Consider the following 27798-nt stretch of genomic DNA (forward strand, 5'->3'; position numbering starts at 1 on the left):
CTGCATTAACAAAAACCCTGCTATGAGTCAGGAGTTTCAAGATGACTTCCCTCATCTAACTGCTACATGTGTTTCCACACAGTGACAGTGTCTCTGGTGTCCTTCTGATCCCTCAGTCACGGAAGTTAACAGTGCACATACTACTCAACCACGTTGCAAGAGAAAAGAAGAGAAAAAGCCAGTTCTGCTTATTTTAAATGCAAGACGCTTTAGTAAGAGAAGGCACAGGGGATAAACTGCATTTTACTCTCACACACACACACGCAAATTTTCTAAGGTAAAGTATGTGAATGACACCAGGTGCAAAGAATGAGGACAAAAAGCACCATTAGATGTTCATGACGTATGCATGTATAGTGTGTACATGTATTCACCATCAGGTGTCTATTTAGAGGAATTTAAAAGATATAATCAGTATGACTCAGAGCATGAAAGAGAGATCGAGTGAGAATTCGAGTGAGAAGCCTCTCCAACCACAGAGAAAGCCGGCTTCGTCTGCATCTCCAAGCGGCCCGTCGTCCCCGGTCACCGTCAGGTCTGCGCTCGCCCCAGTGAACATTCAACGCTGTCGGTGAGTTTCTGCCATGTTTGGGAAAACCATCGACCGTTGATTGTACCCTGTGGCGAGCTCACTTTCACTCGCCGTCTCAGAAATGAAAGGAAACCTGGTTGAAACCCACGCAGGGAACTCGCACACAGGAATGACCAGAGACCCCCAGGAAGCATCCCACGAAGAGCACGGCTTACATCCATGTCATACAAAGCCCAAACCACAGCAAAGGTCACAATCAACATTCATTGCTGTCGGTGGGTTTAACTGTGGAAGAGCTCACTGAACGATGAATGCAACTGTGTCCCAGATTTCATCCAAACGTCACGAGGAATCGCGTCACGATATGCTGATGATGGTGTTGTTTATTTCTCTGACTACTCCCCCCCCCCAAACACAGGCATACACAGGCAGTGAGAATTGTCCTGTCGGCTGAGATTGAAGATGAGTAGTATAGATTAAAGAGACAGTTGGGAGAAAATGACCCTTAAAGCAGAAGCAGAGTATGGCTTGCTTTGAATGTAGATCTAATAACCGATTTAGTTGCTATTAGGATCCAAAATCATGAGCTTCTTTTTGCAGAAAAATATAGTTGCATATTAAAAGTCATGATTGTGTCAAAATATTGTTCAAAATAACACCATCAGCTAAACCCGTCAGTCTTCATCCAAATATATTAGTATTATTCTGTTTGATAGGACGAATCGAGGACGCAATCGTATGGTAGGTGTGTCATTTTATCCTCACCTGTTCATTTAATGTGGAATAAAATCTAATCTTTCTGCTACTTGTATTGCTGTATTTTATATAATAAAGTCACCAGTCTTCAATGATGTCGGGAGTCCTTTTTCTTTACATCGTTCTTCTTTGGTGTGGCTGGAAGAAATTTCAAAGCCTGCTAGTGGCACAGCTGGAACGGAAAGTTTTTTTATTTTTACAAATAACATCATGTCGCCTCAAATACACCTACATCATGTCAAAAAAAAATCAAAACCCTCTGGGTCCCAGGGAAGTAAAAGAAGAGAAGAGGAGGAAAAATGGGAAAAGACAGGTAATGTGACGAATGAATAGTGTATTTATTACTTAGTAGTTATTGTTGAACTAACTATAGACTATAATACGCTACAGCAAGTCTGAGATCCTGATTGCTGGTGGAATTAGAAGCATGCAAAGGGGACCAGCTGAACGTATTCACATACTTGATAAAAGCCATGAAGTGAAATATGTGAAATTTGTTGAAATATCAACACATCTTTATATCTAAAATTGTTTAAGGCTGACATTTCACAAATCAACACTTCGAAAGAGCCTTTTACTTCTGCTCAGAGTCCCGGCTATCACATCAAATCAAGCTTATGCTTCCAAGAAACGTTTTTTCATAGTTTTTGTTGTATATCAAATATGAAAAAAAAAAATCTCAAAGTGGGGAGAATAAACAAAGTCATAGTTTGGTATGCATTTAAAATTGTGTTGCAAAGATTACACTGCAAATTACAGAACAAGAATATAAGAAATCATAGTACAGTACCAACAAAAAGAAAAATGTAGTTTTTCGTAGAAAATGTCATAATACTATCATACAATGATGTAACTGATTCAAAAGTGAATCAAATGATATGCCCTATAAATATAGAAATTAAATAGTGTGTTGTAAATAGTGCTGTAGGATGTAGTGCCCATGTGGTACGTCACAAAAGGCACTAACATATAAAAAAGTATAATATGTATAGATGTCATAACAGAAAGTAATATAATATCCTACAATGTCATAGAATGGTATGCCATAAATATTTCTTATTATATCATTCCAAAAAATGTCATAGTATACTATAGTAAAAAAACATAACCATAGTAATATACCATGGAAATGTATTAGAAAGGGTAATTCTATATAATACCAATAAACATTGTAGTATGCAACAAAACATGTATTGTAGTTTGTCATGAAATAATCATAATATACAATCTCAAATATGCCCTAAAAATGCAAAAGTATAGTGTAACCTCGCATATCATAAAAATGTGATGGTATTGAATGACATGAAAATGTCACAGTGTACTGTGGTAGGACTAACACGTCATAAAAATGGTAGTAATCATATAGCAAGTAAATAGATGTTATAGTAGAGACTTACATGGAAGGTTGAAAAACATGGCAGTCTAATGGGATATGTAATGTGACATGATAATAATTGTAATATGTTAATGGCATACTATTGTATGCCAGAGTAATATACCATACTATTGTATTCCATTATATATGTATAATTACCATACTACAGTATATATAAATATTATATTATGTAATAAAACATGAGAATATCATGACAACAAAAAAAGGTGAATTGGGTAGTATAACCTAAAAATGTAATATTATATGTTGGGCTGTTAGTGAACTTGAATTTGAGTAAAGTTATTTTTAAATAACCTTTGTCATTTAAATATTTTGAGAGGTAGGTCCAGTTGTGTATTTGTCTTATTATCTGTAATTTCAAAATTAAAAAATGTCCTAAAAAATGTCATACCAAAGTAGTTAATGTTATTAATTGATGTCATGTTGTATAACAGTAAGCTACAGATGTCACAGTGTGTATGTAAAAAAACAGAAAATTCTAAGGGCAGAATCGCTCACATAATTGATATCGATCCTTTGAAGCTGTCGCTCGACGCTCATACCTTAAATTGGGCTCCGAACATTTATCCACCATTCAGCAATAAAGAGTTTAAGAAAGCAACTAACTACAACTAATTTACTTAAACCGTCAGGCTTAATATGTTTATTTCCAGGACCTTTGTATCATGTGATTTAAATGTATTTGTTCTAAGAACATAAAACATGTCGGTTTGTGGAACCTCGTGGCTCTGATTGGCCGATCGGATGTTGAGCTGCATGCAGGGGGGACTGTTTTTGATTTGACTTTCGCTGATATCTTCGGGACTTGGTTGTCTCTTCTTCCGATATTCATTTGTTGTAATTCTTTATTAATTCAACTCGGTGCTGCCTCAGAATGATACCAAGTGCTTTGACATGAAACCACTGAATAAAAGCTGATGAAACAATGACACAACATAGAGAGACAGAGATATACCTTTGTAGATATATTTGTGTGGTCATTTCCATAATAACTGAATGAATAACATACGTCTCGACATCACAGCACAAAGACTTAAGACGGGGAACACCTCCTCACTGCTGTTAGTCGGAGAGATATGGACCATATGACAGTTCAAGGTACATCGTTTGCTAACATCTATTATATATTTAATAAAATACAGGGAATTGCAAGGACTTGGCCTAGAATACCAAGTAAAGGCTTCTTACAGTTGATTATTAACAATTGGGTGCTACACTACGTCTTAGGGAATGTGGCTAAAACAAAGGCCCGAGAGAGGGTCACAAACCCATGTAGACTGACCAGTAAGTCTGCGGGTCAAACCCCACGTCTTTATCTCGAGTCTTATCTGCTCTGAAAATGTCCAGACGCAACTTGAGTGCTCGACCACTACGTGACCTTCGGTTTGAGAGACTTGTTCCTGAAACAAGTTTATTAGTTCACATTGTGCTAGTGACCTTTCGGTTTATAAAGCCAATGTAAATGTAGCAAAAGAAATCATCTAGTACAGCATGTGAAAAAAAGAGTAGTATACAATGTAAAAAAATGTGGTACTTATTAAGGATATATATTTTAGTATCTCAAAAATAAAGTTTAATGAAGATGAGACATTTTTGATGAGATACTACACTATGACTTTATTTTTTTATTGGGACTAAGGCACAAAGAAGCCAGTCCCAAAAGAAACTAAATGCATCTCAACACGGTGGCCCAAAGTGCCCCTGTGACCCCTCATGAACTTTAAAGACGTTCCTGTTAAATGGTTCAGAGTCTGTGTGGGATGGCAATGGTGTAAATACAAACAAGACAGCAATTTGTGACATATTGAGTTAACATCAAAATGTCTTATTACACCCTGATTCCAACGTCCCAACAGTTTGCTTGAAGGGATGAGAGGTAATTGTCATATAACCTATTTACATGTAGTTTGTCAAAGCAGTGCTGAATGAAGACTAGTTACTATGTGACAGGTACAATTCTAGACTGAATGAAAAACAAGTAAAATACTTAATTTGTCCACTAGAGGGACAGCAGATAACGATCCAACCAGCATGTTTGTGTCAAGTGTATTTTTCTTTTGACTATATATTCTGGTCGAGGGAAGATAAGTAGAAACACACAAAGTGGATGTGCATGAATGAAAAGAGAGCACCGCAGAACATGTTTGCGTAAATGATGGACACATGAATGATACATTTATTTTTTTGACAATAAATCAAACATATCAAACATAGCTCACAATGAGGCCTTTTTAGAAAAATAAGAACTGGGAAAAGTCCATGCACTCCTAAAGTCATTCATTTATAGTTTAGTTATCATAGATAATGAATCTCATGAAATTCTTTTCATAATTACAAGTAAATACCAAAGATCAGGTGTTTTACTCCGTGATCTTATGCTTTGATTTACTTTAAGCTGGGGATAGGGGTGTAAAAAAAATTCTAAAACAAACATTTTTGTTCACAAACAGTCCATATTAATGCATTTTGTGTCTACTAAAATGTTCAGTCCCTAGATAATTCATCAAGTGCATTACATTGGAGAGATAATAAATGATGATGAGGCAATACATTTGTGCACAATGACATGGGATAATAAGAAAATACAAAAAAAAAAAATGGAATTCTATTTAGCATCAAACACAATGTTAAAACATCCTTAAACCAGTAATATGTGGCAATACAAACTAGTTCTGTCTCCCTACCTTAACAAAAGGGCTGATGCACAAAACTCAACCATCTAGTTCTACACTACAATTGTACTGTCACACCTAAAAGAAGCGTACACATACACAGATACCTATCAGCATCGGACACTATCAAATCATCAGCTTCCCTGCAATGCAGATTTTTTTTAACATAAACAAAGTAGCACAAGAAAAGAAAATGGAAATCCAGTGACGTAAGCAAATTTCACATTAAGTTTATAAAAATGTAAACATCTTTGTTGATCTATCCATCAAAACCTATAAGGCTAAGAACCAGTTTCCAGCCTCTGCTAAACTCATATCTTAATAGCACTACGAAAAATGTCATTCTCTACCAGGCTTATTGGGTAAATGACACTCACAGCTTGTTTCGTTTTTCCTTTCTGAATTAACTTTTGTATGGGAAATGTGAAGACAATTCGATTGTACTGAAATGCCTTTAAATAAGTTATATTTTGAAGCAGTCATAAGTACTACAGAGAACAAACTTTGCTCTGTTCATACGTTTTTGCTTCTGAAAGACTTGCAGCCTACCACGTTTGATACTGTTGTCACATCTGGGCAGATGATTAAAAGCAACGCAACGAGTCATTATATTAAACACAATTTATATTTGGAGCAAACAAGGGAAAAGATCTTAACTGATTGTATATCGTAATGGATTGAGATGACGGATTTAACAAATAACAAACAATATCTCAGGAGGTTTCTTGTCATCTTGATTTTTTTTTTTTCAAATCCAAAAATAGTACATTTGTATCCTGAAATGGTGGTTCCTCCTCTGCATGTTCTCATTTGTCTGTTGTTCATACACCCCCCCGGAGTGGTAGGTGCTACTGTCTGATGTCTGCTGGTCTGAGCTGCCTCTCACCCTCTGCAAGGAAGATCTGCATGGCCCTGTAGAGCAGGTGGACGCCTAGGTCCCGCTTCTTCTTCACCTGCCAGGTGGACACGACTCCGTAAAAATCCCCTCGCTTCTGATTGGTGAGCATCTTCAAGCCTGGTGCCATTGAAGAATAAAAAAAGGGGGGGGTTTAACACGCTGAAGTGGAGTAATTCAATGGGTTTACGTATCGTTGATGCTGTTGAACATTTAACAAATAAATCATATGCTGACAGGAATGTGGTACTGTCATACGTTTATCTACATACATGGAAGATGCTATATAATGAAACCCATTAAAACCAAAGTTGTTTAAAATGACAGATTCAAAAAGAAAACAAGGCAGCACCGCTACACAGAGCCATTTGTAGAAAAACAGTTGACGGGTTATTAAATGCCACTGGCAAGGTCATTAAAAAAATAGGTATGAATATATTTGTCACATGGAATAGGCTTTAAAACATTCTCATGGAAAAGGCATTGAAGGAGTGATTGAAGACCCTTATACAAAGTTTCAGCCCTGGCCGTACTCACCGATGGCTTCCACCATGCAGGCCTCTCTGGTGTAAGCCTCCACCGGAATGACATTCTGGAAACAGTGCAGAGAGACAACTCCCTGCTCCGCCTTCCACACCTGAAGGATGTGCTGCACCTTCGGGCACAATTTCTGCACAAAGAAGAAAGGGAGAGTATTTTAGAGACCTATCTAAAGGAATTGTATGCATTCAATTCATTTAAATTGACTCTGATGAGACTGATCAGTGTGTGTGTGTGTGTGTGTGTGTGTGTGTGTGTGTGTGTGTGTGCGTGTGTTGCCTTACCTTGGAGGTCTTGTCTCCTTTGAAGTACTCTAAAGCCTCGTACAGGTGGCTGTAAGGACGGGAGCGCTTCCCTTTGCCCACATAAAATATTGCGTTGGTAAACGTCTGGAAACACTCCTGTAGGGTCATGGTCTGACTGCGGAATGGAAGGTTTTTTGTCACTCTGGCGAAAAGAAGAAGAAGAAAAAAAATGGTGATTAAGACGAGGTAACATGTCACTCCTAAAGTAACACTGTGAGTTAAACAACGCTAGTGTAGTTTTATCTCTGTTCATCTTCTAAGAGTTGATAATGTAGCTGATGACTGCATTCAATCCGGTTTGATTATCCCAGTGACATTTGAGATAAATGACAACTGACTGACATAGGTTCTTTCTCCTGATCACAGGACCAAATAAGAAAAAAAGAAAGAAAAAAAAATCAAATAGCTGCTTTTTATTCTAAACAGAGCATTCTGTTGTGATTAATGGCAGTACGTCTATTCTCAGAGAGCCGTAGGAAGAGAGATAAAATCACAAATCAAGAGCCGGCAGACCTCGGGTCAAGCAGCAGGTAGTTGAAGCTGGACTTGATGAGGCCCTCCCTCCACTTTCTGTTTTGATCCGGTTGGTCGAACTGCTGGCACAAAGCTTGCTCGTCAGCCTGACAATCGGGCAGCTCGAAGGTCCGCAGGGCCCGGCACAATTCCGGGCTATAGCCCAAATCTACAAAGAGTAACACAAGAAAATGACTTCCTGTTTCCGCCACAGCATTGATAAGCTAAAGGATAATAAGTGTATCAATAAACCTCTTTTGTGCAGTGCATCTAATCGAATCCACCGCCCCCCCCCCCCCCCCCCCCCAAAAGGGTTCAATATCAATAACAAGTTACATTTTCCACTCTCACGCTTTGCTAAAAGAGTCAACACAAGGACAGAAATACTATATTAGGAATATATAACAACAATAAAAACCCATTCTCCTCCTTAAACCGGTCACAACCAAACCAAAGGTTCAGAAGCCTGCCATTACCTGTGTGTGGCTGGTCCGATGGCCTCTGGGGACGCGGGGACTGGGCCGAGGACTCCTGCAGCAGCCGACGGAGCCGTCGCATGTAGACGGGCCGCGTGCGGCTGCCGATGGGACCCGGGCTCTCCCCCAGCGCCAACAGCCTCGACCTCAGCTCCTGGTCCGTCATCCCGCTGGTGTCCGGCGGCACCCTGTCCTCGCCGCCTCCCTTCTTCGCGGGCGCCGTCTGCGGCGGCCGGTTCTCCTTGCCAGCCCGCGCCAGGTCGGCGCGCCAGTCGTACAGGACGGTGTCCTCGGTGCTGCTGGCGCTCATGCTGGAGCTCAGCGAGGTGTTTGCGGTCGGCGGGACGTGGGTCTCGATCAGCTCGTGGCCCTGCTCCGAGTCGGTGTACAGGTACTCCACGGCTTCATCCAGGTCCTGGATGAGCGGCCGCCCCCCGGGGGTGTAGGACAGGCTCGCCAGGTGCTGCGGCCTGACGCCGCACGACAGTCGGCTCATGCTGTACCTCGGGGTGCACCCGGTGCCTGGAGTGCAGGGGAGGTCGGAATCCTCCCTGGACCTCCTTGGGGAGAAATAGGTGGAGCTGGAGGAGGAGGAGGAGGATGAGACCGAGTCCAGAGGAGAGTCGTAGTCCTCCGTCAACAGGACGTCCTCTTTTTTTAGGCCCTCCGGGTTGTCCTTGCCAGCAGCCGCATTTAGAGGATCCCTCGTGGTTGCCTCGCTCGTGCTCGTCCGATCATCAGTCAGACAATCCTGGCTTCCAGCAAGCTTGTGGCCCTGCATCGCCTGCACAACCTCCGCAAGGTTTCGTTCGTAGGCGTCCATTGACGAGTCCTCGCTTCCCTCCAGTAGGACCGTGTCACACAGAGTGGAATCGGTTACGCTTCTGGAGAGGATGAGCGTGTCCGCCTGGCTGCTGCTGACACTTGGACCAGCTGTGAGGGTGGAGGATGGCGAGTCCCTGCAATCAGCAGCATGTGCTGCTCCCACTGTGCCCCTCCCCGAATAGGACGGCGTACAACAAGGCGCATGTGGTGAACTGTAAAAGTCCTCCCTGCTCTGAGACCGGGGCGTATGGCGCCGCGTTCGGACCGGCGCCGGGAGGTTCACTTCAAACAGAGAGGACGTGCTGAGGAGGCTCTCGGAAGGTCTGCCGGTTCTCATTGAGAACCGACTCAACCTCGAGCGAGTCCGTCCCGTTACGAAAGGACTGGTCATGAATGGAAGCGGCGATATCTCGGCCGCTTCATCGCGCGGGGGGGCTGCCGCAGCGGCGTCACTCGAGGCGTCCAGCACGGGGCTACCACAAGGTTCCAATTCAGCCGCCACAGGGGCCCCATGCACAGCGGGGAGTGGAAGCTGCCCGGGGCGCAAAGAAGCGTCCAGTGTACTGATGTAGTGCTCGCTCTCGCAGCTACTATAATGACTACTACCAGACCCACTGCTCGCGGCGCTAGCGGGGGAAAGGAGCGGCTGCTCTGGTATATCCACCTGAGGCTCTGAAAAATACTGGCCCTCCGCTTCGCCATCGCTCTCTGCCAAAGCGCCGTGACCAACGACCGTTTTCTCCATGTCCTCCACCGTGCCATCGCCGCTCTCCCTGCAGAAAACGTAAACGTGATCCGGCGATGTGACGTCGAGGCCCTGCTTGTGCAGAACGGTGGCCATGCGCTCGGAGTCCAGGAAGTCGGAGTACTCCGACATGTCGAACGCCAAGCCCGTAGTGCACGGTTCAGGAGATTCAGGACTGAAAACAGGGAAATATTCATCATCGTTTCTGAAGCTCACACTCTTGCGACTTGCCTGCCTGCAGGAGAATACTGGGAGAGTGTCTCTTCTAGAGGCGGAGCTTCTGTCCTCAGTTGTAGCACCTTGTTTGTTCGCTTTTAAACCGGACGGACCATCGTCAAAAAAGACCTCCTCTTTACAAGTGGGCATTGCAGCTGCAGGTCCCACTGCAGACACACGAGTGCTTGATAGTATGGAGGGACATTCGGACGCACAATGCGAGGCGGGATTTGTCCATAACTGGCTGCGATGCCTCTTTGCGTCCATATCAGAAAGTGTGTTATATGATAATCCTCTGCAATCTGGCCTTCCGTTAATGTTGGACAGGTTGAAGAAGGATGAGCGCCTTGTGCTGCTCAATGGGGCTTCACCAAAGTCACTTATCACGGAAGAGCGGGAACTAAAGCTGTAGTCCGTTTCAGGATAGACGGACGTGTCCGTTTGATCTGAATACACAGCTGTGGAGAAAAGAAAAAAAGAAATCTTTCAACCAGATTTAGGAAGGACACTTTAAGATTCTTTAACAATCACTCATTCTAGCATTACTGTGTCATGACCATTTGCTTGCAGGCCACCATGAGGTTAAACTATTGGCCGGCTGAATACATATTACTACAAAAAAACTACTTTGTACTTTGCATTCAAGTGGTGGGATTCAGATGAAGTGTTTTAAGTCACCGAGGATAAAACAAAGGCTATAAAAAAGACTTTCTCACAGTATTGGAATTGAGGTAACTCGTCTTCCTCGGTTTCCACGGAGCTTAACTGGTACTCCTGAAGGAGCTGGGCACATCTTCGATTCTCCTGTTGCTTTGCAAGCTGCCCTGGTGTATGCCCTTCCTAAAGAAACGAAGGACAACAGCTGTAAACCAAACTGAAGGACACACTTAAAGCCTTGATAAGAGCACAGGTGTGGCAGCATTTATGGGAGAAAAGAAAAGATCAATACTAAAAATAATTAAAAAAAAGGCTTACATCGTGTTTAATGTTTGGGTTCCCTCCGTTAATCAAGAGCAGCTTCAGATTCTGGTAACACCCCCACAGTGCAGCAATGTGAAGAGGAGTCAGGCCATCCGATGCCCTGGGAGAAATATTTACATCATCACTAATAGTGACAATATTTAAACAAATATCCAAATAACTGAACATTTTGGATATAATGGAAAGTTGCTGCAGGTGTTATGGGATGCAAAAACACTCTTAAAAAGCTTAATCTATTCAACGTTCATATACTCCAGATGAAGCATTTGTCAGACTGATCCAAATACTTTTTCCAGTCATTTTAAAACAATTTAGAATAAACAGGCATCATACTGCAGTTGTTTGGGAGGGTCAAGAGTAAAATGCTCTAACAAGGTGTCATGGTGATTCACTACTTTTGTCCATACCGGACATTGGGGTCTGCTCCATGTTGCAGGAACATTTTCAGACAGCGTGTGTTTTTCTCAGTCTCTTTGCCGGCTGCCAGATGTATCGCAGCCACCCCTTCACTGGCCACCAGGTCAGGGCGAGCACCTTGGGAGAGAAGCAGCTGCACGGCCCTGCCGATCAAGAGACATCTGTTACAACCTGACACATCTGTTGTTTTGGGGAATCCAGCTGTGTTCTATTAGAAAAGGGCATGATGTCCTGCAACAACGAGGTGGCTTTATTTATTTGAAATAGAAACTTTGGGTGGTGAGAATTTTGTAACGGATATTAATGGGTGATGGTATCTGCGACTATATCCATTCTATAATAGATAATATAGGTATAACCACACAGAAGGAAAGGAAGCAATCACATGTAAACAAAGGCAGTAACAACTTCTTGAAACAATCACTTAACGAATCACCACAACTGCACCAGGAAATGAACTAGGATGACGTTAAAGTCATGTCAGATGGTTATAACGCTACGTAAACACATGTGCGTAAGATCAACAACAGGGAGGTCCTAACAAACACAAAGAGATCACCTCGGGTCCCCGTCGTTCACCGCTTCACACAGCTGACTCTCGAGCCTACTCTTCTTTCGATCCATGACCAAAACCAGTATCGCGGTGTCAATGTTCTGGGGTCGAGTGTCAGCACATTTCGTGTTGGACCATCGCCGAGTCGAGCGCTGGGTTTTACTTTTTAACCGAGATTAGCTGCGCATGCTACGACGAGAGCTAACAGAAACATAGTCGGTCAACTAACGTTCAGATAATGGCGTTTGAAAACGCAGTCAGCCAACGGCCATTGTGTTTTATCTTTAGTTGTGCGTCTTAACCAGATTAGAGATGGACTCCTGTTGTTTCCTAACTCTAAAGACCGATTGTTTATCAAGTATTTTTAGCTATTGGAGGAAAAGACGAATGTTTTTATTGAAATTCCCTCCAAGTTTTCAAGCCCTCCTTATTTCTGGCATCAAGCGGAAGTCCCGCCCCTTGCTTTCTCTGATTGGACAATGCTGGCATGTCACGTTTTTTCCACTTATCAGAGTCTTTGATACTTATTATTTATTTCGACCTAATGTTGGAATCATTTTTTTCTTAATAAGATTAGCTACTACGGATCATAATGTTATGTAAAATGTTTTCCATCAGAAATCTCAGAATTTTTCATTCGTAGTAATAAATTACATACTGCAGTTGTTTTGCTCACTCAACAGTTTTAATGCAAATACATACTTGTTGTTTTAGTTTGTATTATCATCACAATAAAAGCTGTGTCTTGCGTGTTGAGTGCATACTTATGTATGAAGATATTTGCAGCAATAAGATACTGACAAACTACCTCAAAATAAATCATTTGCATACTAATAGAAGGTGACAGATATATAATACTAACCTATTACAATATACTTTTTCGTTGAGGATATCATTGCATGGCAATGACTCTGTCAAGCTTTTGGAAGAATATAGGAAGGCCCAATCCATTGCCAAATCATTAAATTACCAATTAATTAAAAGCTTTACCATTATATAACAGCAAAATTGTGGTTGATTGACAAGGTTAACGGAAAAAGAATAAATCACTTGAAGGGTATGTTATCTCAAAATTGTGCCACTATAAAAATACACAGAATATACAATGTCAATAAAAAAAAATTCTTCTAATTTAATAATCACATTGCACATGCTATTTGAAAGGTCAGGACTAATCCAGCAAAGAGAGGGAGAGGAGAAGGAATCCCATCAGAAGGAGCAGGAGGCTGGGGTGGATGGCTCCAGCTCGGCTGGGTGGGGGCAGATCACAGTTCTCGTAGGGCTCCAGGCAAGCAGCATAAGCAGTAACGTGGGCAATGTAGTTCTGCTCATGGACACCGTGGAAAAGATGTGACATGGGACCTTTGGCAAAGATGGCTACATCTTCTATGCCATGGGTCTCTGAGTCCAGAGGCACAGGAGCCTGCTGAAGGTAATCATTACCCGCTGAGAAAGAGAAAGACAAAAGGAGCATTATGGTAGTTTTCTAGCACAACAGACTCTACAATAGGTGACACCATAGATGCTGTGAGGCTACAAGATAATAAAATAGTTATGCTATGACACCACAAGATGGAGCTGCTAAATAACTTTGTCTCACTTACATGAAATGTCCTCATTCATATCAGGGCGAGTTCCATTCCGGTATCCTGGTCCATTTCCATACACAGCAGTGGTGAAGTTCTTTTTGTCGTTAGCTTTTGACCTGGAAACCCCTGTAATTCACAGGACAACTTGTTATCTACGATTGTCTGATTGTTGCTCAATCATCAGATCTCCTCCGGCTCAGATCGCGAGTCAAATTCTAAGAGGGAATTTTACCTAAAACAGGGTTTCCCCTTGCAGAATTCCCTCCGAAGGCAAAGACGTGGGAGTGGTCTGCAGTGACCACAGTCAGGGTGTCAAGCTCACTGGTGAGTTCAGCTGCGCGCCCGATGGCCCGGTCAAACTCCACAGTCTCATAGAGTGCTTTTTTGGCGATACCTCCGTGGTGAGCATGGTCGATTCTTCCGCTTGCAGTCCAAAAGAAAGCACCCAATATACATATATATTTTATTTGATTGGTAAGGGAGGTTTTAGATTGTTTTGATCTTTATAGAGTGTTTGACTTTTAAAAGTTCATCCATGGTGTGACAGAGACAGTTACATTGACATGTTCTAGACTAAGCAGTGTTTTGCTGCCTGGGAAATATGTAGAGAAAACAACAAGACTTATCTTCTACAAAAAGGTAAAATCCCTTTGGGTTCTTGCTGAGAATATGAATTGCTTTCTCCATCATCTCTGTAAGAGAAGGGTCCATGGATGGATCACGTTCCAACTCGTAACGGCAGTCTTTGGGCTCAAAGAGACCTGATTCCAGAAAAAACAAGTTCAAAGAACTGAGAAACACATTCTTGGAGTTTTTCTGAAACATTGCAAAAAAAATGAGATTATAAAAATGAAGATAATCTAATTTTTACTCAAAATACTGTTTAATCAAACCAATTTGTGCAAGAAAATTGAGCGCACTCTAAAGTACTTAGAAGTGTCTTGAATCATTAATTGATGACAGAATGGGGAATGAAAAAGCTTTCTTACCCATTAAGAAGTCTGTGTTGGAAGGGTTGACAGCATCAAAATCTGCTTTGTTCCACACATATCGGGCGTTCTGTAGGTAATGAAACACAAGAAAAAACATGAGTTGGAAGTTTTTGGAAGTGTTTTTTTTGGGAGGAAACTCCTTTCATACAACTCATAAAAAAATGTAACAGCAGCCAGAGTGACCATTTACCTTTTTTGTCCTTAACCACTCTTCAACAAGATTTAGCCCATCATTTCTGGCTCCTGTTCTAGTTGGATACTCAGGGTCACTAGTGGTCTTTGAAAACATGTACTCACGACCTCCACCAAGAATGACCTTCAATCAAAGGACACAGTGACAGTTATATATTTCATGTATTTTAAGCTTTTAGCAGATTCACGTAACCATTGTTATGCTCATTCATTTTATTGCAAGGTATTCATCAAATCAAATGTTAACATTTCACGTTTTTACTTTATATGGATTGGTCTAGACTTATTGGTTTAACTTTTCCAACAAAAGAAAATGTCAGTGCATAGAAAACCCAGAATTAGTAAATCCACAAAACTAGACTAACTTTTTTTCTTGGCTCATCTGACAGGTGTTACTTTATTACTAGAGAGTTGTACATGCATATATGCCCAGTAATAGATGTTGTATTGAATCACTGCTCTCGATAGCTTATAGAATTACCTTCATATTAAGACTTACATTTATCTCGGTGTTATTAACCAGCTGGAAAGCAATGTCCCGGCAGCCATTTTGCAATGCCTCAGGGGGGAGGTCGGAGTCAGAATACCAGTCCCGGTTGGCAGTGTGAGCGTAGTTTGCACCAGGAGAGGCGTGCTGCACTCTGGTTGTAGTCACAATTCCCACAGACTTTCCTGTAACACATACAGCAAGTGTGGTCAATATTTGTTTACACCGTGTATATATATATATATATATATATATATATATATATATTGACATGGATACATATACGGTTATGAGATGTTATCTAAAAAAGATCAAGCCACAATAGCCTACATTACATGTCATTTTGCTGATGCTTTCATCCAAAGCAACTTACATTGCATTTTTTAACCCTAACCCACACAGTACGTTCTTGTAGTAGCAAGAACGTATGTACAGAGTAATACTGATCGGTGTAGTGAAGAACACGTAAGCAGGGACTCATCTTGCCAGGATGAGAGCATGAAACCAGTGTAGTAAAGCAAAGCTGTGTGAAGCTGATCCTACCTGCTTTCTTAGCGCGGCTCAAAACCGATTCGACTTCGTTCCCAAAGGTGGCCCCACAGTTGCTCCTCGGGGTGGCGGCAGTTACACCCAAGGTTCCGTAATTGGCCTTCACACCACACAAATAAGCTGTGGCTGTGCCAGCGCTGTCTGGCATCTGCTGGTCCACATTGTACGTCTGAAGGGACAAAAGATATTCACGTAAATTGTTTTTTGCTAGAGTATTTATCATCTCAGGCGCTTATCAAGACTTATACAAGCAGTGCACTTATTGTGTTTTTTTGTCCTTATTTTACCTGCCTAAACTTAATTCAGTGGTTTCAAAGTCGCATTGAAGACACATTTTATTCATTTTGTTCATGCTGACACACAGTGTGCATTACAGGATTCCTTGGCATGTGATGAATTTTGATGAAATTGTATTACAGGCCAAGAGTGTGAAGGATGATGAAGGGCTGCTGAAAGGCTGCATCACAATTATGTTGATAGCCTTACCAAACTCAAAATACAGCCTCTTTATATTCAAACTAAGATCGTTCTTCACATTCAGCAAAAGAGGAAAACATTTGTTTGGCTTGTTAATGTGGTTTGATTTGAGGTCAGTTTATTGATTTCTCATTTGTGCCAAACTGACTTCTGCATTCTGTTAATAGCTGGATAAAACTTTATCTCCTTTACATGAGCAAATTCCCTTAATAATACTGAGTCGGCATGTTTGATTATTTCCTGATATGTTCAACACGAGTACATGCATGTTATCCTGCCTTTACACAGCAGTCTGAATGTGTCAGAGAGAGTGGGCTGACCTTAGACAAGGCCACGTGAGGAAAGGTATCCATAACCAGACTGGTCTCCTCCCCGGATTTCCCTGCCAACTGGCCTTTGAGGATCCTGGCAGCAGTCACTGTCGGTAGTCCCATACCTGGAATCAAATAGAGACACACTTGAGTTTATGATAAAACTGCCAGGCAGGTACAGGGTCGCCATTGTGCCCCATGAAGCCTTGACGCTCAGCTAACTGGAGACTTTTAAAGGTGATGACAGACATCTGAGTTATTTACAACCTCAAGTAGTGGAGACAATACAAAGCAAATGCAAATTCTTTTGCCTTTACTAACCTGATTATATTATTTATTAATTTTCTTAAAAACAAAACATTTGTCAGAGCTTCGGGAATCTTTTCAACTAATACTGCAAATAAACAATCCAGATGCAACCATTAATAATGTATTAATTCCTTTCTGCATTAAATGTTATGAACTACATATGCCAAAAAAGCTAATTATTTTTCTTGTGGTCTATATTATTTTAGGAGGTCATTATGGTGTTATGGTGATCATTGGATTAAACGTTTCTTTGAAAATCTAAAATGTACCGTATTTCACCACAGATCTGCATAGATTCTTAATAGTGTCATTTGCTAAAGGTCAAATTGTCACTTATGGGGTTATTAAATGTTAATGATCAATCCAAAAGACTGATACAATCTTAAACATGCTGTTATCAACCGTTGGATTCTGGCGAAGGCAGAAGGCAGTAACCATAAATTTGCCTCAATAAACAAAATGTTAAATTAAAGATGTCGCTTTGATGCTGAAGAAAGACTCACCATCCCCCAGGAAGAGGATGACGTTCTTGGCTTGTTTAAGACTCCGCTGAACATTCAGAGCAGTGTGAAGGGTCTGTCTTGCCTTGTTGTTCCAGTAGCTGGCATGCAGCTCCTCCTCTAGATCACAGGAAAGATCACACAATGTTATACGCAATCAGAAGTGGCTTGATTAAATATCTGCCCACCAGGTGATTTCTATTTAACTTTTGTTTTGTCTTGTATTGCATGTGTATAGACATCAAATCCATTAGAAAAAAAGAAATACAAAGTCATAAATAACATTGACTTTTTTCTAATGATGCTGGAATAATCATAGAGGACAAGATACCATTAAAGTGAATGGCAGTAAAAAACTTAGGCTGATTATGTGACCTTGCTCAGTCATTGCTTTCTAAAGACACACTGTTATATATGAAATGACTGGAACAAGTCACTATTTCGCCTCTATAACTTTTTACACTGTTCATGTACTTGCTGCTGCAATCTGCCGTCTCTCCAGGACTTATTCGCTTCCAGGACTCTGAAGCGAGCTGATTGTAGCCTACCCCTCTCACCCCAGACAGAACCTGGCTGAGGTCCATGAGGACCAAGACCTCCCGCCACACTAACAGTTGTTTAGCCTTACATACTAACTCTTAGCATTATATTTTATTTTATTATTTAGTCCTGTTGTACATTTTCTAACTGTCTGCTGTTATGCGCCAACCGCCAAGTTAAATTCCATGTGTGTCTGACATATTTTGGTAGTAAATGTTTCCTGATTTCTGATTCCCTAAACAGGCATGTCCTTGTCCTTGAAATCCAGTTGTATAAGTATAACATAACATTTAAATATGCAGACAGGTCATTTTTGTCTAACAGCAGAAGTGTGTATAGTTCTTACCTGAAATGGACAAAGTCAACTGCACTGTAATAAGAATCAATAATCCAGCAAAAAGGAGTTCACGTGTGTTGGCCATGGTGAGACGGAAAGTTCAAAAAAGGCACAGAAGGGCTTTTTCTTTATAGCTGTCAGCAGGGAGCAAAGGGTACACAGAGGAGCCTCTCAGCCTGCAACAGGGAAACGGACACGACGTTTCATAATTGTTTATCGACACTGTGTTCTAATTATCCAGCTATCTATTTATCTGTTTATTGGTTTAGGTGAGGTTAGCACTGGTCAAACACTAGCGGTCCCGCCTTAGAGTATACCTTGCTGTGTTAGTACATTTCTAGGGTCATAACATGCAAAATGAATCGCACTGAATTTAGCAACACTTGAATTTAACCACTGTGACCATTAACTCTGTTTACAATGTTTTCATAAGGTTATACATCAACTAGTAAGCAGGGTCATTTCAGACTTCTCTCTGCAACCAGTGGAGTCTCCCTGTAGCTGGAGGTTGACAACTTTTGGCAAGACCTTTGCTACGAAAACGCAGGTTTGAGAGAGGACGGTATAATGTGAGAAGACATGGAGCGGTTTATTGTCTAGGTGGAGTAAATAACTTCAAAGCACGCTTTCAGTAGTGATGGTACGGATAAGCGCTTTAGCTTCAGTGACCACGGCTTAATGATTCAGAGATGGGCAGCCGAGGTGATGACGTGCCCAATGTTTTCTGTTCATCTTGCGGTTTTGAATGAATTGATGTGAGTCGCTGTGCAGAAGTGTGTTGAACCGTAGCACTGTGCAGTAGAGTGGTACGACAGTCTCCTCTCCTCTGGTAGACGCTATAGGGCACTGGACACCAAAACCACCAGACACAATATATATATATTGTATATACTATATGTTAATATACAGGTTTGACTTTTTTGTGTTTTTGAAATGTTTTTCTTGTTTATTTGTAAGTATTTAACAGTATTTACAGTATGTGGAGAGCAAAGAAAAGAGTCATATTTAATGACTTTTGTGGGAGCAGTGAGATTGAAGTGTATGAATTAATGCAGGAATGCACTAAACTCTCCTGTTTATTGCTCTATTCTGTTGATGCCATGGACCCCCAATTGCTTTTCATTAAATGTTCATGTTCCTTTATGGATGTTTTGGCAATATGTCAAATTGAAGAAAGGACTAAAAAAAAAAACGTTTCTTTTTTGTATCCTTATTTAAGTAACATTTAGAAAACAGTATAAAAAGACATTGAAACAAATACATTCATGTACAATCTAAATAGATTATATATCAAGTCTGAAAGAGAACAGATGAACTATTTGGAACCAACGAGGTGAAGATACAAACATGATTAAAAAAGAAATAATTGTTACATATCTTTCACTCCTTAAAGCGGTACAGTCTCTTCATGAGTTCTTGTAAGGTCTTTTGGTGTGGCAGCTTGGTACGGCATGGTGGCTTGTAGTTCAGGTTTCTCTCGCCATCATATAATTATTTATTCCACGCGGACAATGACGATCGTGTGCGTCAGCAGCTGTGTGTCTAAATGTCCACAAGCTCAACAGTGAGCCGTTGGTCTGTTTGTTTCAAGTTATTCTAGGTAAAGCCTCACATAATACTGCATGGAAATAGTAAATTACTGCTCCTAGTTCATTTTAACTAGCTTTTGAGCAACGACAGTGCCCACAAAGAATAAATTCAAAAAATAAGAAGAGTACAAATCAAGCTATTAAAAGAAATAGTGCAAGTTAGTAGTCACGTTCCGTATTATATTGCATATTTGTTGATGTTGCAGCCTGCAATGCCTGACTCTTTGTGAGTTTGTATTTGAATACTACAAACATGCTGAAGTCTGCACTTTGGATTCACTCTTGGTTGCTAACTGTATTTGTCTGTCCCTGCATTCTGAATGATCAGCCTGTGTAAATAAAAAGATTGTGTGTATATGTACTGAATGCATTTTAAATCCATCAAGTGTCTGTATTGCTATATGCATACAAAGTATTCGTGTTTGTGTGTGTGTGTGTGTGTGTGTTAGGGGTCATCTGAGTAACCAGAGGAAGCTAAGTAGGCCAACCAGAAGGCTCGATGTAGGGTTCACACACCCGCTTGAGGTGTGGCTGTGGGGGTGAGGAGGGCAGTTCTTGTAGGGCTCCAAGCAGGCGGCATAGGCCATGACATGTGCCACGTAGTTCTGCTCTTTTACCCCATGAATGAGGTGAGCCATCGGGCCTTTGGCGTAGATGGCCACATCCTCCCCGCCGTGCGTCTCAACATCCAGCGGGACAGCCGCCTGCTGCATGTACTCCTCATCATCTGCACAGATACGTGTGGGTTGTAGAATGTAAATAAACACTTTTAGGAAACTCTCTGCTTGGACCATAAACCGCCAATATAAAACAGATGATGTTATAGACTATGTCAATATAAATTAACCATGATGTCTCACTTTGACTGGGTCATATATCATCCACGTTGAAACATTTTTAACACTTTTAAATCCATATTGTGGACAAAATAACTACAGTAACTAACTAACTAACATTGTCTTTATCGGAGTATGGATGCTGACTTATAATCCTTCATATTTATTCACAGAAATACGTAATGAAATCCCTTTCTTTTAAATGCTTGTGTACCCAAGATGCCAAAAAAACATAACCTCTGGTCCATTTAAAAAGGACAAGATTTGGGGTTTTAAAAGGTACTTCAACCCTGGGCAGTAGTGTTTTTTGACTTTCCAGTAGACACACTCATGCAAACATTAAAGCCAATGGTGCAGAACCAGAGGCGGAGGAACTGGATCTTTGCTGCCGACCAAAAATAAATACTAACATCTATTTTTTAAGTACAGTTATGTTTACTAAATAGCGGTCTGCGCTGAGAACAGAACAGAGGACGACAACGCCATGGACGTCATGTTTCATATTTGCTTTCCAGAGCAAAACACAGGCGTGAGTCAGCCGTAACCACATTGGCTTACTCTGTCTGTACACCCGGACGAGTGAAACATCTGAAATGTATTAGTCTGTGCTTACAGTAATCCACCATTGTGATGTTGCCTCTGGTTCCGTTTATATGGACGTAGCCGGGGCCGTTGGCGTACAGGAGACTGGTGAAAGGCAGTTTGTCATCAGCTTTCTTTGGTGCCAGACCTTAAGGACAAAAAATGGCAGAAGGGGTTGAGGTATCTTTTCACATATTTGGCTTAAAAATCTCGCAGACTCAGACGTACTTTAAGAGACAAATACAAAAGTTGCAAAATACGTAATCACAATATCAAATATTGCGTTACATCCTCAATATATATATGAATGTATAAAATCTGTAATTTTAGAAAAATTTATATATTTGATGACAGTTTGTATCTGATTACAATTCTTCATTTGAACCATACCGAAAATGGGATTCCCTCGAGGTGTGTTACCGCCAAATGTGAAGACGTGGGAGTGGTCGGCAGTAACCACGGTGAGGGTGTCATACTCCCTTGTTAGCTGCGCAGCACGCTGAATGGCTCGGTCAAACATCACAGCTTCTGTCAGTGCTAATTTGGCAATGCCACTATGGTGGCCATGATCTATTCTCCCTCGTAACACAAGAGAACAAAACAAGGGAATTAGACCTGCCTCGAAACATCTCACTCGCACTACACTGGACTCATTCTAAAAGTGGCTGAAAGGATGACGAGCTTTATGAGAGTTTATGTTAGAGGACGTTTCATGCAGTACTCATCTTCAACAAACAGAAAGTATCCTTTTGGATTCTTGCTGAGGATTTGTATGGCTTTCTCTGTCATCTCCACAATGGAGGGGTCTCGCGTTCTGTTCCGGAAAACTTCAAATCTCATGTCCTTTGGCTCAAACAGACCTGGAACCAACCAAAAGAAGGATTTCTTAGGCATTACAGAATTAAAATAGAACGTACAGTGGTATTACCGCATTTAAAGAACAGTTTGGGAAAATGGGTTAGCCGCTCATTTGTACATTCATAAAGATAAAAAAATTGTATTCGCAAATCAATCCCACATTATCACTATTTTCCTCTTGTTTCTAAGCCATTGAGATGGTTTCTGAAACGAAAAGAAGCTCACCTGTCAACAGCTAGCATATTGTGTGTTAATGTACATAGTGTGCCTATGTTGTTGTATATTGTGATTCTTTTGCTACCTGTGTTGATACTCACCCATTAGCCGGTCAGTAGCTTTAACATTAATCTCATCAAACTCCTTCCTGTGCCAAACATAGTGAGATTTCTTGTTCTGAAATTTCAAACCAGAATACACTTCAATCTTTGAATCAATGCTTAATATTTTTGAAATATCAGAAATCACTGTAAATGAAACCCACTGGTTTAGCCTTCAGCCACACGTCAATGAGGTTCTTTTTGTCTTTGCGGTCCCCTTTGCGAGAGTTGGAGGTGGGGTACTCCGGGTCTGGAGTTCCTTTCGGCGTCATGTACATCCTCCCTCCCCCCAGAATCACCTTAAAAATGGGATCATTATGTTTAGTGGCTTATGCTGATCTTTGGAGATGGTTTTCACAAAACTGTTGACTGAAACTAAACTACCAAGAATTGAAGTTCTTTCACCCTATTTTTCATGCGTGAATACTCATGTCATTGTTTGGCTTGACGGTGTTGTTCTCACATACATCAATATCAACATTGGTAACCAGTTGGGTTGCTATGTCGACGCAGCCCTGCTGCTGGGCGCTGGAGGGAAGATCTGCGTCGCTGTACCAACTGCGGCTGACGGAGTGCGCGTACGCAGCGGCTGGAGAGGCGTGCTGGACACGGGTGGTGGTCACTACACCGACTGATTTACCTGGACAAGGCAGAGAGACACTTCAATCAGAGGCAAAACTGTAAAGGCAATCACGCACAACGTGAAAGCTAATTTGCAAGCTCACTACAAAAAAATCAACGAGTGGTTCATGTTAAGTGCAAACCTTCCTCTTAATCTACTGAAGCCATCTAAAAGAGGTGAGAGAGCTTCAAGTTAACTGTACGACTTTTATTTCACTAGCAAGGCTTATTTTTACGGAGATGAATGTGTGAAAATTAGAAATACATTTAATACATTCATTCAAAACGTTTTCTTACATATAACTTTGTGTTATCGGTACCACCCTTTGAAGTTGAACTTTAAAAACAAAAAAGTTGTGTAATTTAAACTCGATAGACTTTTTACTCCAGTATTAATATGAATGCAGATCATAGAACAAATAATGCATAGCACACGTAAATACAGCGGGTCTTTCTAATCTTTCTAATGGTGGACATTAAAGTGTAAAATCATTCACAAAACCAATCATTAATCTTTATTAATGTATTAATCTTTTAAGTACACGTATTCTGAACATTGAACTTTAGCTACTGCCGCTCAAGTAAATGTATTGATTGCATGTTATTTAATGCCAATATAGTCATTGCATATCTTGAGATAAGAATGCAATTCAGACCAGTTGCCCTTTCTAGCACACGCCACACCCAGCATTCTCAGCCGGGGGCCAACGGTTGTCTTTACCTTGAGCTTTAGCACGTCGTAGAACCGAGAAGACCTCATTGCCAAAGGTGGTGTTGCACTCGTAGGCCACTGCGTTAGCGCTGAGCCCCACTGTCTTGGCGTTGGCCTTCACCCCGCAGTGGTAGGCTGTGGCAGTGCTGGCGCTGTCTGCTACCTGCTTATCCACGCTGTAGGTCTGTGGAGTACAAACACAAACACCTTGATTGGAAATGACAGAAATAATCATGTGTCTCAAGTAGTGTCTCCATTTTTGATACTACAGGTTAGACCCCAGAGACACGCTCAATACTCAGACTCACTCAAACTATCACTTACTTATAAGCCATAATAATTTAGGGATCATACTTGGCCCTGAAGCTGATTCAAACCTGTCTCTACCACTATGTCAGCATTTTCAGGTAAAGTGTTGTTTTTAACCAAATGCCTTTACACAAGTTTTGATGATTTAGTTTGGAGCGGGATGGCACGAAGCAAGCCGCAACGCTTTAAAGGTCAAAAGCATGTATAAAATGGACACACAACCACACACATACACACGCACACAGCCCCTGACCCACCATTCATTAGTCACACATCACTCTTTTTTTCTCTCTCTCAATGTGTCACATTTTACTGACTTTGCAGCTTAACTCACATTTGCTCCTTCAAATCATATCGCAGTAGACGCACTATTTAACTACAATCTTTATTGAATTGGATCAGCCTGATGTGTCGTAATGTCACCTTTGACAGGGCCACATACGGGAAGGTGTCCATGGCGAGCATTGTCTCCTCCCCCGATCTGCCTTCCATCTGACCTCGCAGGATTCGAGCTGCCGACACTGTGGACACACCCATTCCTGCATGGGAGACAATGATTTACAGGCAATGTCACTGATAGGCCCCATCTATATGGCTCTTCAGCTTCGCCATCTCAGTCCACTGACATTTTGAATGGGATCTTGTAGAAACTGACGAAGCCAAAAACACGGTCCTGCTGTGAAATTTTTTTTAAAATCCAGATGCAATATTTGTAAATGTGTCAGACTGATTGAAGGAACAACAATAATGTATCCACTTATGGATAGAGCATTTAAGGCACTTGTTTTGTAGGAGAACTAAACTTTCAAACAAACTCATGACAGAGACCGACTCTTGCGGGCATGTAATCAGACAACTATTGGTCAAACATGTCTTCTAACAGTTTGGCTACTATGTCAAAATCTGTCAACATTGATTTTCTAAACAATTATGCGACCTGTTTTATCTCTTACTGTGGTCCAGTATTGTAGTTCACTCCTGACTTTGAAAAACATACTTTCCGAAGCCCATGGCACAGTTGCGCAATCTCCCTTGACATCATAGTCATGAAGCCCAGAACATGCTCTGGGCATTACTGGAGGGATGCACACAGAAACCTCAGCCCAGACCACCCAGAAACATGACTATGACATCTGATTTAAAGCAGACATTCTAGGGGTTCACAGGAAGACGCTCCAATATATGTTCGGTTAACCAGCTCCATTTTCAAAAAAATATATGTGCCTCACCAGCTGTAAATTTACCACACCCAGGACAATTACTGTGAAGAATTATGAATTATGAATCAAATCCAGTCCGGATGGAAAGTTTCGACAACTGGAAACAATTCACAGTTTACAGTCACTGATTGCCCTGAATGCCAGGTTGAGTTGAATACGGTTACTTTTGAAACAGAAAACACTCAAATGAGCAAGTGAATGAGATGGTCTAGCAAGCTGTAGAGTAAATGAGGGGAAGGATCGGAGTTAACTGGGACAAAGCAGTGAATCAAAGAAATAAAATGAAAAATAGAAATTCAGCCGCAAGCTTCATCCTGTCCTCTTTGTTTGTGTGCGTTTGGCTCGGTATACAGAGCTGCTCTGTACACAGCAGAGGCACGGTAGCAGCAGGGGAATACACAGTGATGCAGACCCTGCACACTGTTATTTGCTAGGGATTACACCTCCATGTGGAGCCTAAAGGCTCTTTGCCAAGGCCCAGAAAGGCCCGACCACAATACAAAGTAAAGAGATCGAAACCACAAACTTCTAGTGGGTCAAAAATGTGACTGGACATGGGATTCCTGTCTAATATACCTTTAATATACACCATGAAGGTGCTGAGCACTAACTCTGTGGCACAATGTGTTATGGGTTATAACAGGGATGGGTTGACATTTTGATTGAATAATGTGAGGATGCGGATGCACAAGCACCCATGTGGCGACACTCGCATCATACAGTCGGTTTCACACTATTCTGCTCATAAGCAGTGTTAAAAAAGGCTAAGAAAGTTAGCAAGAAATGAATGCAAGACATGAAATTTAAAACTACAAGCTCTAGCTTCGTTAATATTGTGTGGAAGAAAATGCGCTCATAAAAAAACGAAGTGTTCGTTCAACCAGATCCCTGTGCTTAATGTATTTGCTACCTGATTCACTAATCCATTTTAAGCATTCGATTAATAGACTAGCTGTCCAAAGTGTTTCTACAACCAACTCCCACAAATCTACATTCACACCTGCACCACCAGTCACTCACAGTCCGCTCTCCAAACGACTTTCCCTCTTTCCATTCTGTGCACATTAAACACTGGACGCTTGAGCACTGTCATGCATGGAATATTGAGCTGTATTTGTCATTGACGCTGTAAGAAGAAAGCCTATTTTCTTTCCGATTTACATCACACCTAGGTCCATGTCGAATGTTTGCTGGAATAGATAATGACAGCATTAACCTACCGTCGCCGACGAACAAGATGAGGTTCTTGGCTTGGTGCTCCCGAGGGCGGAGTTTGAGGGCAGCATCCAGTGTTGCTCTTGCCTGAGCATCCCAATAGGCTGGTTCCCTTTCAAGTTCATACAGTGCTGCTATGTGGAAACACAAATACAAATGGATATGTGGGGAATCTGGATGCGTAAGGAGATCTTGCACCTTGGTCTCTGCATGGCTGGAACTGTACTACTTCAGTACATAAAAGCCTCAAGTGAATTCAAGCATTTGTGTGGGTGCCTGCTCACTCATGCGTCTCGGTCTTTTTCTAAAACTTTGAATTATATTTAATGTTGGGTTACAAGTTACATTTGGAGCTGTCCAAATGTCAAATACGGCCATGAAGACACTTTTCATTCATGCCCACTGGGAGCCACAGTGAAGGACTTCAAGTTGGAACTTTTTTTTCTTGCCGCACACAAAAACAACAAGAAAGACAAACAGCCGACCCCATATTTTAAATAAATAGGCAGTGACAGGCAAAAATATACTAACAGATGCTCCTATGCATCCACACAGTGCACAGTGCTCAACCACAGTCTGTCCCCACACACTCACCCCTTCCAAGGTTGAAGCTACCTGCTTGCACGTCCATTTGTCTGCCCACAAAATGCCACTAATACCCCAACCGCAGGCAGCAATAGTAAGTCAGTCGTCTCCTCACCTTGGCTCTCCATAGCGGACCGGCCGACAGCCAACAGCATGGGGCCCAGAAGGATGAGCAGGTGACGGTTGGCCGTGCATTTCGCCGTTGGCATCTTTAATCCTAACAACCCGAGAGGTTGGAGAGGTTGACAGAGAGCCGACTTTCAGCACAGCACACCGACACCCGAAGAGGCACCGAGGCACAGAGTGAGTGGGGCTGCTAAGACCACTGGCCCTGCCTTTTTAAAGCTCCACTGGGTGTGTAGTGAGGACGGGCCCCGAGTCAGCTCATAGGCTTAGAGCAATAAAAGAGGGACGAGAACATTTGAGAGAGCCAGGAGAGAAAGAGAGAGAGAGAGAGAGAGAGAGGCTGAGACCACACAAGAGTTCTTTACCATCACAGCACCTCTGCTCACTTTGATTCAGTACGCACTACCCCCACTTGGTTGTTTTAAAAGGTTGCTCTAATTTGCCTGTTCTTCTTTTTCCTGGCTCTCCGACTCTGAACTACATACGATAGAAATTCGAATGGTTCTTTGATGTGGCAGTGTATACTGGGTATTTTTTATCCAGCAGTATTTAATAGGAAGAGAAGAAATGGCTTCCCAATTTGTGTTGGCATCCATCATGACACAAATCTCTTTTTCCATTTCTTTCACCCCATCCCCTGGAAAAACAGCCCAAGGGGGGGAAAGGGGAAGCTACCTAATCTTGAAATATCATTGAGAATGGTTCTGCTTTGCTTTTCATGTC

General features: G+C 41.6%; 3 protein-coding genes across 3 annotated transcripts; all 3 read right to left on the reverse strand.

Annotated features, from left to right (window-relative positions):
• Window positions 1-3351: 3351 nt before the first annotated feature.
• Window positions 3352-12848, reverse strand: ankle1 (ankyrin repeat and LEM domain containing 1). Its single transcript, XM_037470263.2, has 9 exons — window positions 11829-12848; window positions 11260-11412; window positions 10847-10952; window positions 10588-10711; window positions 8086-10329; window positions 7610-7778; window positions 7076-7238; window positions 6789-6921; window positions 3352-6371 (listed from the first exon to the last, which is right to left on the reverse strand). Exons 1-9 carry the CDS (start codon window positions 11891-11893, stop codon window positions 6205-6207), a joined length of 3324 nt encoding a protein of 1107 aa, XP_037326160.2. The 5' UTR covers window positions 11894-12848; the 3' UTR covers window positions 3352-6204.
• Window positions 12849-12985: 137 nt separating this feature from the next.
• LOC119216988 (intestinal-type alkaline phosphatase-like) lies at window positions 12986-18261 on the reverse strand. The gene is made up of 11 exons (XM_037470264.2): window positions 18115-18261; window positions 17232-17348; window positions 16429-16544; window positions 15626-15800; window positions 15095-15267; window positions 14594-14719; window positions 14401-14470; window positions 14038-14172; window positions 13644-13835; window positions 13427-13537; window positions 12986-13268 (listed from the first exon to the last, which is right to left on the reverse strand). Exons 1-11 carry the CDS (start codon window positions 18188-18190, stop codon window positions 12994-12996), a joined length of 1566 nt encoding a protein of 521 aa, XP_037326161.2. The 5' UTR covers window positions 18191-18261; the 3' UTR covers window positions 12986-12993.
• Window positions 18262-19217: 956 nt separating this feature from the next.
• On the reverse strand, window positions 19218-27211 carry alpi.1 (alkaline phosphatase, intestinal, tandem duplicate 1). The gene is made up of 11 exons (XM_037469718.2): window positions 27065-27211; window positions 26370-26498; window positions 24353-24468; window positions 23630-23804; window positions 22755-22927; window positions 22452-22586; window positions 22288-22363; window positions 21838-21972; window positions 21503-21694; window positions 21144-21260; window positions 19218-20421 (listed from the first exon to the last, which is right to left on the reverse strand). The coding sequence occupies exons 1-11, from the start codon at window positions 27156-27158 to the stop codon at window positions 20147-20149; spliced, it is 1617 nt and encodes a 538-aa protein (XP_037325615.2). The 5' UTR covers window positions 27159-27211; the 3' UTR covers window positions 19218-20146.
• Window positions 27212-27798: the final 587 nt, after the last annotated feature.

Source organism: Pungitius pungitius, chromosome 7, assembly GCF_949316345.1.
Source record: "Pungitius pungitius chromosome 7, fPunPun2.1, whole genome shotgun sequence".
Taxonomy (NCBI): domain Eukaryota; kingdom Metazoa; phylum Chordata; class Actinopteri; order Perciformes; family Gasterosteidae; genus Pungitius; species Pungitius pungitius.

Excerpts from the sequence above, each read along its gene's own strand:
- LOC119216988 (XM_037470264.2), bottom strand. The coding sequence starts at position 18,190 with ATGGCCAACACACGTGAACTCCTTTTTGCTGGATTATTGATTCTTATT. Across the intron at positions 16,545-17,231 it reads CATCCTCTTCCTGGGGGATG|GTATGGGACTACCGACAGTG; the intron begins GTGAGTCTTTCT and ends ATTTGATTCCAG. Across the intron at positions 13,836-14,037 it reads ATTTTACCTTTTTGTAGAAG|GCGGAAGAATCGACCATGCT; the intron begins ATAAGTCTTGTT and ends TTTGGACTGCAA.
- ankle1 (XM_037470263.2), bottom strand. The coding sequence starts at position 11,893 with ATGGATCGAAAGAAGAGTAGGCTCGAGAGTCAGCTGTGTGAAGCGGTG. Across the intron at positions 11,413-11,828 it reads GTGAACGACGGGGACCCGAG|GGCCGTGCAGCTGCTTCTCT; the intron begins GTGATCTCTTTG and ends CTTGATCGGCAG. Across the intron at positions 7,239-7,609 it reads TACCTGCTGCTTGACCCGAG|AGTGACAAAAAACCTTCCAT; the intron begins GTCTGCCGGCTC and ends TCTTTTCGCCAG.
- alpi.1 (XM_037469718.2), bottom strand. The coding sequence starts at position 27,158 with ATGCCAACGGCGAAATGCACGGCCAACCGTCACCTGCTCATCCTTCTG. Across the intron at positions 24,469-26,369 it reads CATCTTGTTCGTCGGCGACG|GAATGGGTGTGTCCACAGTG; the intron begins GTAGGTTAATGC and ends TCTCCCATGCAG. Across the intron at positions 20,422-21,143 it reads CATCACAATGGTGGATTACT|ATGATGAGGAGTACATGCAG; the intron begins GTAAGCACAGAC and ends GTATCTGTGCAG.